This window comes from Harpia harpyja, chromosome 4 (assembly GCF_026419915.1).
Source record: "Harpia harpyja isolate bHarHar1 chromosome 4, bHarHar1 primary haplotype, whole genome shotgun sequence".
Lineage (NCBI taxonomy): Eukaryota > Metazoa > Chordata > Aves > Accipitriformes > Accipitridae > Harpia > Harpia harpyja.
The window spans coordinates 39,606,715-39,617,194 of record NC_068943.1 but is presented as its reverse complement, the minus strand read 5'-3'; the positions used below and the strand labels follow the sequence as shown (position 1 = coordinate 39,617,194).

The following is a 10,480-nucleotide window of genomic DNA, read 5'->3' as shown; positions in this document are numbered from 1 at the left end:
GTGCGCAGGGGCGGGGCGGGGCGCGGTGGCGCCGGCGGGAAAGGGCGGTGTGGCGGGAGCGGGGCCGGGCCCAGGGATGGCGGTTCCCTTCGTGGAGGACTGGGACCTGGTGCAGACGCTGGGAGAAGGCGCCTACGGGGAGTGAGTGCCGGGGGGGCCGGGGGAGGGGAGGGGGGGGGTCCTTTGCACGCTCCTTGCACACACACACCACCCCCCCCCCCCCCCCAAGCCCGTTGTCTGCCCACTGCTTGCCCTGCGTGTGCCTGCTGCTTGCCCGCTGCTTGGCCATCACTTGCCCACTGCTTGGCTGTTGCGTGCCCCTTGCGTGCCCGCTGCTCGGCCATTGCATGCCCCTTACGTGGCCACTGCGTGCCCCCTGTTTGCTCACTGCTTGGCCATTACTTGCCCACTGTATGCCCTGTGTGCGCCCGCTGTTTGCTCACTGCTTGGCCATGGCATGCCCCTTGTGTGCCCACTGCTTGCCTGCTGCTTGGCCATTGAATGCCCCTTACGTGGCCACTGCTTGCCCCCTGCTTGCTCACTGCTTGGCTATTGTGTGCCTGCTGCTTGCCTGCTGCTTGGCCATTGAGTGCCCCTTACATGGCGACTGCTTGCTTATTGCTTGGCCATTGCGTGCACCCTACGTGGCTACTGCTTGGCCATTGCATGCCCCTTACATGGCTACTGTTTGGCCATTGACTGCCCCTTACGTGGCCACTGCTTGCTCATTGCTTGGCCATTGCATGCCCCTTACGTGGCCACTGCTTGCTCATTGCTTGGCCATTGCATGCCCCTTACGTGGCCACTGCTTGCTCACTGCTTGGCCATCACTTGCCCACTGCATGGCTACTGCATGCCCTGCGTATGCCCGCTGCTTGGCTGTTGCCTGCCCCTTGTGTGCCCGCTGCGTGCCCATTGCACACCCAGTGTGCACCCGCTGCACACCCGCTGCGTGCCCATCGCACGACCGTTCCACACCGCCCGTGCCTGCGTTGCCTGCCTGCCCTCTGCCTGCTGCCTGTCTCCCGTGGCAGCATTTCGTGCCCATTTTGTGCCCGCTGGGCACCCCGCTGACCCCCCGCCCGCCCCAGGGTGCAGCTGGCCGTCAACCGCCGCACCGAGGAAGCCGTGGCCGTGAAAATCGTGGACATGAAGCGAGCGGCCGACTGCCCGGAGAACATCAAGAAGGAAATCTGCATCAACAAGATGCTCAACCATGAGAACGTCGTCAAATTTTACGGGCACAGGCGGGAAGGTGCCACGCAATACCTCTTCCTGGAGTACTGCAGCGGCGGCGAGCTCTTCGACCGCATCGGTACGCCCGCTTAAAAATACCTTTTGTTTTATATAAAACGGTGCTTTAAAAAATTAATCCCTAAACGGTTGAGAATTACTCTTCCCCTTCTTCCCCTCATGCAGAGCCGGATATCGGGATGCCGGAGCCGGAGGCGCAGCGTTTCTTCCAGCAGCTGATTGCCGGCGTGGTGAGCGCGGCAGCGGTGATGCCAGCGGCGATCCCCACGATGCCGGCGACGATCCCCGCGTGGCACTGAGCCTTCTCTCCATCCCCAGGTCTATCTGCACAGCATCGGCATCACCCACCGTGACCTGAAGCCGGAGAACCTGCTGCTGGATGAGCGAGGTGGGGGGAGGCGGCGCATTCCCTCTCTGGCCCCCATTTAATTTGAATTTTGAATTTCGAGTTTGAATTTTGCATTTGAATTTGGACCTAGATAACCTGAAAATCTCCGATTTTGGCTTGGCCACCGTCTTTAAGCACAACGGCCGGGAGCGGCTGCTCAACAAGATGTGCGGCACCCTGCCCTACGTGGCCCCCGAGCTGCTGCGGCGCCCCGAATTCAGGGCTGAGCCCGTCGACGTCTGGGCTTGCGGCGTGGTGCTGACCGCCATGCTGGCTGGAGGTGGGCCGCCTGCAATGTAGAGGGGGACCTATGGAATGCATAAGGTGGGGGGGATGTACAAGACGCTCAAGGGATATACGTGAAATGGGGGGGGGGTGCGTGAAGGGCGTTTAGGCGGGTAGGGGGTGCAGAGGGGGTGTATACGAAATGCACGGGGGGTGTACGTATGGAATGCATAGGGGGAGGCGCCTGGAGTGCGCAGAGGGATGTAGGAGATGAGGAAGGGGCCCACGCGAGGTGCGTGGAGGGATGCGCGAGATGCGCGTATGAGATGCGGAAGGGGGATGTATGGAATGCATGGGGGAGGGATGTGTGAAATACATAGGGGGGATGTATGAGGTGCATATAAGGGGGATGTAGAGGGACATATGATGTGCATAGCAGGGGTGTATGAAATACTTAAGGGGGATGTATGGAAGGCATAGGGGGACGTAAAATGCAGAACGGGAATGTATGAGATGTCGGGGGGGGGATGTGAAATGCTTAGGGAGGTATGGAATGCATGGGGGCAATACATGAGATGCAGCGCCTGGTTCAGAGCAGAGGCGCCTGGCACAGAAAATCACCGTGGCGGCGTAGTCGGTGCTGCTGTGTGCTGGGGCACGCCACAGGGTTGTCTGCACGTTGCAGGGTTTTGCATGCCACGGGGCTTTTGCACATTGCGATGCTTTTGCGCGCCGTGGGGCATTTGCAAACTGCAGAGTGTTTGCATGCCACGGGGCTTTGCGGGCTGCAGGGTGTTTGCACGCTGCAAGGCTTTGCACGCCATGGGGATTTACACATCGCGACGCCTTCGCACGCTGTGCACCTTTGCACGTTGCCCCCTTTTAAAAACCACCCAGGACTGGTCTTTATTACCACCCCCCCTTGCAAAAACTCTCTGTGCAAATCTTGCTGTGCTGCCTCCTTGGCTGCATTTTCCCCTTTCCGTTCTCCCTCTGCCCCGGTGCAATAACGCAGCGGGTTTTCCCTTCCGGCAGAACTGCCCTGGGACCAGCCCAGCGATAGCTGCCAGGAATACAGCGACTGGAAGGAGAGAAAAACCTACCTCCCACCTTGGAAGAAGATTGATTCGGCACCCTTAGGTAAGCAACCGGCACCCGGCGGCACCCGATGCCACGCCGGCAGTCGCCATTTCCCGCCCCCCCATCTCCCCCAGCTTTGCTGCACAAGATCCTGACGGAGAGCCCGACGGCGAGGATCACCATCCCTGACATCAAGAAGGACCGGTGGTACAGCAAACCCCTCAAAAAGGGTAAGGGGCCGCCGGGGAACGTGCTCGTCCCCCCAGATTTGGGGGGGGGGGGTTACTGGGTGTCTTGTCCCTTTGCAGGCGTCAAGCGGGCTCGCGTGTCCTCGGGGGGGGTCGCCGACTCCCCCGGTGGCTTCTCCAAGCACGTCCGATCCGATATGGACTTCTCGCCGGTGAAGAGCATGCTCGGGTGAGCCTCCGGTTCTTTTTGCATGCCCCTCCGCGTGCTCCCGCTTGCAAGCGCACGCTTGGGTGATGCAAGTCGCCTCGCTGCTGTTTGTGCTGCTGGGGTTCGTTGCGCCCGTGCAAGCAGGAGCTTTCCCGCGTGTTTCCACGCTGCAGGGCTTTGCAGGTTGCAGGGCTTTGCACCCTACAAGGTTTTGTGCTTTGCAATTCTTTGCACGTTGCAGGGCCTTCCCTGTGTTTTCGCCGGGAGGTGGTTTGGGGGAAACCACGCGCAAGCCTGCGTTTACCCTGCTTGCGTACGCACGATCATACAAAATCCTGCAAAATCTCAAAGCGGTGCAATTCCCATGCTCGAATATCTCCCCGTTCCCCATCCTCACAATCTCTCCTTTGCGCCGGCATCCCTAACGTCCCATCTCCCCTTGCACTGCAGCGAGGAGAAAGCGAGCTACTCCACGTCACAACCGGAGCCCGGCACCGGCGGGACGCTCTGGGAGAGCGGGGCGGCCAGCATCGACAAACTCGTGCAGGGCATCAGCTTCTCCCAGCCCGCCTGCCCCGACCACATGCTGGTCAACAGCCAGCTCCTCGGCACCCCGGGCTCCTCCCAGGTGCTGCGCGGTATTGGGGGTGCAGCTCCGCAGGTTTTCTCGTATCGGGGTGCAGCTTTGTGGTATTTGGGGTGCAAGTCTGCAGTGTTTATAATATCGGGATGCGACTTTGCGATGCTGGGGGGGTGCGGCTTTGCAATGGTTTATCGTCTCGGGATGCAGCTTTGCAAGGTTTATCGTCTCGTTTGCAAGGTTTATCGTCTCGGGATGCAGCCTTGCAACGTGTGAGGTGCAACTTTGCAGTATTTGGGATGCAACTTTGCGATATTGGGGATGCGGCTTTGCAATATTTATCACCTCAGGGTGCAAGTTTGCAGCATTTGCGGTGCAACTTTGCAATAACTTTAGTATCAGGGTGCAACTTAGTAATGTTTATGGTGCAGCTTTGCAGTGTTTATAATAGCAGGATGCAACTTTGCAATATCGGGGATGTGGCTTTGCAATGTTTATCAGCTCAGGGTGCAACTTCGTGGTGCAACTTTGCAGTATTTTTACTACCAGGATGCAACTTTGCAATGTTTGGGGTGCAACTTTGCAGCATTTACAATATCGGGGTGCAACTCTGCAGTATTTGGGATGCAGATTTGCATCTGGTTTACAATATCAGGGTCCAACTTGTCACTATTTATAATATTTGGGGTGCAACTTTGCATTACGTGTAAGATTAAGAAGCAACTTTGCAATATGTATAATATTAGGGAGAAACTTTGCAGTCTTGGGGATGCTGCTTTGCAGTATTTATAATATTTGGGGTGCAACTTTACAATATTTCGATGCAACTTTGCTGTCTGGGGGCTGCAACTCACAGCATTTACCATCAGGGGGTGCAGCTTTGCAACGTTTATCCTCTTAAGGCGGGGGGGGGGGGGAGTTGCAGAGCTGCGGCTGCAACTTTGCGGGATTTGTAACCTTTGCAACCGGTTTTGGGGGCCGGCAGAGCCCGTGGCAGCGGCTGGTGAAGCGGATGACGCGCTTCTTCACCAAACTGGATGCCGATGGCTCGTACCGCGCCCTGAAAGAGGTCTGTGAGAAGATGGGGTACGGCTGGAAGAAAAGCTGCACGAACCAGGTAGGGATTGGGGTGCAAAATCGGGGGGTGGGACCCCACCATGCTGTTGTAGCTGCAAATAATTTGGGGGATCCCCCCTTTGCTGCCCTTTTGCAGGTCACCATCTCGACCACGGACAGGAGGAACAACAAACTCATCTTCAAGGTGAACCTGGTGGAGATGGAGAGCAAGATTTTGGTGGACTTTCGTCTCTCCAAGGTGAGCGGGGGGTCAGGGTGGGTGCACGATCTCACGAGACCACGCAAGGTGGGTGCGAGGCTGTGCCAGGTTGGGTGCAAGGTGCTGCAAGACCATGGAAGGTGATGCAGGAGCATGCAAGGATGGGTGCAAGGTGATGCAAGATGGGTGCAGGGCAGTGCCCGGTGGGTGCAAGGTCGGTGCAAGGTGAGGCAAGGCAGCATCGGGTGGGTGCAAGGCAGAACCTGATGGGTGTGCAATGGGTGCAAGGAGATGCAAAATGGGTGCAAGGCAGTGCACAGGGAGTGCAAGGCAGTACATGGTGGTGCAAGGCAATGCTAGGTGGGTGCAAGACTGCAAGGCAGTGCACGGTGGGTGCAAGGTGGTGGAAAGCGGTGGAAGGTGATGCAAGGTGGGTGCAAGGTGGTGGAAAGCAGTGCAAGGTGATGGAGGGTGATGCAAGGTGGGTGCAAGGTGGTGGAAAGCGATGCAAGGTGGGTGCAAGGTGGTGGAAAGCAATGCAAGGTGGGTGCAAGGTGGTGGAAAGCGATGCAAGGTGGGTGCAAGGTGGTGGAAAGCGATGCAGGGTGGGTGCAAGGTGGTGGGAAGCGATGCAAGGTGGGTGCAAGGTGGTGGAAGGCGATGCAAGGTGGGTGCAAGGTGGTGGAAAGCGATGCAAGGTGGGTGCAAGGTGGTGGAAGGCGATGCAAGGTGGGTGCAAGGTGGTGGAAAGCGATGCAAGGTGGGTGCAAGGTGATACAGGGTGGGTGCAAGGTGGTGGAAAGCGGTGCAAGGTGGTAGAAGGTGATACAAGGTGGGTGCAAGGTGGTGGAAAGCGATGCAAGGTGGATGCAAGGTGAAGCAAGGTGGGTGCAAGGTGGTGGAAGGTGATGCAAGGTGGGTGCAAGGTGGTGGAAAGCGATGCAAGGTCGGTGCAAGGTGGTGGAAAGCGATGCAAGGTGGGTGCAAGGTGGTGGAAAGCGATGCAAGGTGGGTGCAAGGTGGTGGAAAGCGATGCAAGGTGGGTGCAAGGTGGTGGGAAGCGATGCAAGGTGGGTGCAAGGTGGTGGGAAGCGATGCAAGGTGGGTGCAAGGTGGTGGGAAGCGATGCAAGGTGGGTGCAAGGTGGTGGGAAGCGATGCAAGGTGGGTGCAAGGTGGTGGAAGGCGATGCAAGGTGGGTGCAAGGTGGTGGAAGGCGATGCAAGGTGGGTGCAAGGTGGTGGAAAGCGATGCAAGGTGGGTGCAAGGTGGTGGAAGGCGATGCAAGGTGGGTGCAAAGTGGTGGAAGGCGATGCAAGGTGGGTGCAAGGTGGTGGAAGGCGATGCAAGGTGGTGGAAGGCGATGCAAGGTGGATGCAAGGTGGGTGCAAGGTGGTGGAAGGCGATGCAAGGTGGGTGCAAGGTGGTGGAAGGCGATGCAAGGTGGGTGCAAGGTGGTGGAAAGCGGTGCAAGGTGATGGAAGGCGATGCAAGGTGGATGCAAGGTGGTGGAAAGCGATGCAAGGTGGGTGCAAGGTGGTGGAAAGCGGTCCAAGGTGGTGGAAGGTGATGCAAGGTGGGTGCAAGGTGGTGGAAAGTGATACAAGGTGGTGGAAGGTGATGCAAGGTGTGTGCAAGGTGGTGGAAAGTGATGCAAGGTGGGCGCAAGGTGGTAGGAAGTGATGCAAGGTGGGTGCAAGGTGGCGGAAAATGGTGCAAGGTGGTGGAAAGTGGTGCAGGGTGGGTGCAAGGTGCTGCAAAGGGATGCAAGGTGGGTGCAAGGTGCTGCAAAGCGATGCAAGGTGGGTGCAAGGTGGTGGAAAGTGATGCAAGGAAAGCGGTGCAAGGTGGTGGAAAGTGATGCAAGGTGCTGCAAAGCAGTGCAAGGTGGTGGGAAAGCAATGCAAGGTGGGTGCGAGGTGGTGGAAAGCGATGCAAGGTGGGTGCAAGGTGGTGGAAAGCGATGCAAGGTGGGTGCAAGCTGGTGGAAAGCGATACAAGGTGCTGCAAAGCAGTGCAAGGTGGTGGAAAGCAATGCAAGGTGGGTGCGAGGTGGTGGAAAGCAATGCAAGGTGGGTGCGAGGTGGTGGAAAGCGATGCAAGGTGGGTGCAAGGTGGTGGAAAGCGATGCAAGGTGGGTGCAAGGTGGCGGAAAGCCATGCAAGGTGGCGGAAAGCGGTGCACGGTGGTGGAAAGCGGTGCAGGGTGGGTTTGAGGTGCTGCAACGTGATGCAAGGTGGGTGCAAATCAATGCAACCGCCCGCCTCTCCCCGCACAGGGCGACGGCCTGGAGTTCAAGAGACATTTCCTGAAAATCAAGGGCAAGCTCAGCGACATCGTCAGCACCCAGAAAGTCTGGCTGCCCGCCACCTGAGCCCCCTGCACCCCACCTGCCTCCTCCTCCTCTTCCTCCTCCTTCTCCTCTTCCTCCTCTTCCTCCTGGCAGGGCTCCCACGGCAGCACCCGAAAGCCGTGAAGGCGACCAGCCGTGCACTTCAGATTTTAAAGGTTCAATAAAGTGCTGGGGGGGGACGAAGCGATGCCGCTTGCTGCAAGGGGGAGGTTGCAACGTGTCCCATCCTGCTGCTGCCAACGGAGGGTGCTGGGCTGGCCTGATGGGTGCAGCCAGGGTGCTGGGGGCAGGGGGGCCCGATGCAAACTGGGGGCCCTGGGGTGCTCCACAACCCAGCAATTAAAAAATAGCAATTAGGAATCAATTTCCCCCCCTCCCCCAGCTTATTTTCACCCCAAAAAGGGGTGCTGGCACCATTTTGCCTCGTTACACCAAATAACCCCATTCAGCCCAGCCCAGCCCCCCAACCTGCAGCAGCGTTTTGCCCCAAACCCTGAGATTTGCGGCCAAAAATCCTCCCCGGGGATGCGGGAGCTGCTGTGCATCGGTGCGATACAACCCATTTTGTTCCATATTTTGGGGGGTGTTTTGAATGCAATACAGCTTATTTTGGGGGGTGGGGGGAGGATCTCAACAAGTGAGGGGCTTGTTCACTCTGCAATCTACTGACGTCGTTCACACTGAAACCTACTGATGGCACAGCATTGCTCAGCCAGCGTAAATCCCACCTCAGGATCTCTGCCAAGCCGCGCAGCCCTAAACCAGCCTGTTACACCCTGGCAAGGTTTAGGGGCTGGCCCTGCCGCCACCCCCCCTGCCTTCCTGCCCTGTCTTAGGGTAGCAGCTGCCCTCATTTTCCAACCTCTCTAATTGCTTTTTGGAAGGGCTAACGAGCCAAGAGCTGCCAGGGGTTGTTAGCACTGGAGCGAGAGGAGAGATGGGGATTAACCCCTTCCCCCCCCAAAAAAGAGCATCCCCCCCCAAAAGCCCACCCCAGGGTGCAAACCCTGAGACATCTCTGCAATTTCTCCCCAAAGCTGCATCAGCCTTTTTAATTATTGGGGTAGAAAACGCTCTTTTTACTTGTTTTTCCCTGTTTTGGTTTTTTTTTTTTGAGTTTTTTAATATCCCTTTCCCTGGCTTTTTTTTTTTTTTTTTTTTTCCGGTGGAAACCCCCCTTCAGCGAAGCAATTAGCGGCGATTTTTTAATTGCATATTTATATTGCAGCCGGGGAGCGAGACCCCGGCAGCGGGTGAGGGGGAAGCAGGAAGACGCCGCCTCCGACCTTGTTTGCTTTTCAACCAGGATTAAGCACTTTTAATTGTCCTGGAGATCACAGATTGCGGCTGGGGAGGATAATTAGGCTGAATACAGGGTTTTCTGGTTCACTCCCCCCAGGAATTTATATTTCTAAAGGAAAAAAAAAAAAAGCTTTGGGAATGCCTTGGGAATTAAGGTTTTTGCGGGGGGCGGTGCAAGGCTGGACACAACTTGTTGCATGAGTGGGTCTCACCTTTGCAGGCTGTGAGGGGAAAGCCTCCCCTTTAGCAACAAATTCTTTTTTCACCTATTACCTGCTGTAAATAGATTATTGGGGGGGGGGGGGTGTCACAGGGCACATTTCCCTTCTGGGATGCTTCAGCAAAGGCTGTGCACCGCTCGCACTCCGCCTTGGTCTCACGTTAACCAGGCTTGATTATCGCACAGGAATTATTTTCAACCCCAATTTTTAGGGTTTGGTTGTTGGGGGGGTTGGTTTGGTTTGGTTTTTTTTCTCTGGAGGGGGAATTCTTTTCCTCTTTTGGGGTTTGAGGGGGGAAATTCTAGGGGGATAAAAGGTTTATTTTAAAATCTCTCTGGGTAAAAAAGGGGGCTGCAAGGAGCTGGGTCCCTGAAAGCGCCCATTGTACGGCCCCGCTGGGGACAAGGCGCTCTCAGAGAGGCACCGGAGCATGGAAAATGCCTTAAACCAACATTATCGCTGGCGCGGGCGGGCGAGCCGGGTGGGGGACAGCTTCTCCCCCCTGCCCCCCCCAGACTCATCACAAATTCATGGTGCTCTGGCGGGCGCGGGTTATTTTGCCGTCCCTCGGCCTCCTCACAGCATCCTGGGCGTGGGATGCGGGATGCGACGATGGGGGATTTGGGATGTAGATGGAGGATGTGGGATGGAGGACTTGGGATGCAGATATGGGACAGGATTTAGGATTCAGGATGCAGATGTGGGACAGGATTTAGGATGTAGAATTTGGGATTTAGGATGTAGATGCAGGATTCAGGATGCAGATGGGGGACAGGATTTCGGATGTAGATGCAGGATGTGGGATGGAGCGTTTAGGGTGCAGATGCAGGGGACAGGAGAGGGGCTGCAGAAGCAGGATTTAGGCTGCAGCTGCATTCGGGACACAGGATGCAGGATTCTGGATGAAGATACAGGATTTAGGAAAAAACCACAGGATTTAGGAAGCGGATGCAGGATTTAGGATGCAGACACAGGGTGTGGGAGGGAGGATTTAGGCTGCTGACACGGTCCTAGATAAAGGATGTGGGACACGGATGCAGAACAGAGGGTAGGGGATGCAGAAGTGGGATTTGGGATGCGGAAGCAGTATGGAGGATTCAGGATGCGGATGTGGGATAGAGGATTTAGGATGTGGATGCAGTGTCCCAGAGGACACGGATGCAGGACACAGGCGAGGAGCTGCAGAAGCAGGATTTTGGGTGCAGGACACAGCACGAGATGAAAGAACAGAGGCAGGATTTAGGATGCAGAAGCGGGATTTAGGGTGCAGGTATGGGATGGAGGTGCAGGATAAGGGATGGTCCAGCCCCGGAGCATCACGGCGCAGGCCTGGCCGTGCACAGGGATCTTGCGACACCCCTAGAGATGGGGAGTGTGTGCCACAAGCCGGGAAATGCAGATTTCCA

General features: G+C 56.9%; 1 protein-coding gene across 1 annotated transcript; it reads left to right on the top strand.

The window, feature by feature from the left end:
* Window positions 1-19: 19 nt before the first annotated feature.
* Window positions 20-7,738, top strand: CHEK1 (checkpoint kinase 1). The gene is made up of 12 exons (XM_052786294.1): window positions 20-141; window positions 1,092-1,315; window positions 1,420-1,484; window positions 1,573-1,642; window positions 1,734-1,922; window positions 2,903-3,007; window positions 3,082-3,177; window positions 3,256-3,364; window positions 3,794-3,971; window positions 4,909-5,040; window positions 5,137-5,238; window positions 7,477-7,738. The coding sequence occupies exons 1-12, from the start codon at window positions 77-79 to the stop codon at window positions 7,570-7,572; spliced, it is 1,431 nt and encodes a 476-aa protein (XP_052642254.1). The 5' UTR covers window positions 20-76; the 3' UTR covers window positions 7,573-7,738.
* The last annotated feature ends 2,742 nt before the right edge of the window (window positions 7,739-10,480 follow it).

Excerpts from the sequence above, each read along its gene's own strand:
- CHEK1 (XM_052786294.1), top strand. The coding sequence starts at position 77 with ATGGCGGTTCCCTTCGTGGAGGACTGGGACCTGGTGCAGACGCTGGGA. Across the intron at positions 1,923-2,902 it reads GACCGCCATGCTGGCTGGAG|AACTGCCCTGGGACCAGCCC; the intron begins GTGGGCCGCCTG and ends CCCTTCCGGCAG. Across the intron at positions 3,008-3,081 it reads GATTGATTCGGCACCCTTAG|CTTTGCTGCACAAGATCCTG; the intron begins GTAAGCAACCGG and ends CATCTCCCCCAG.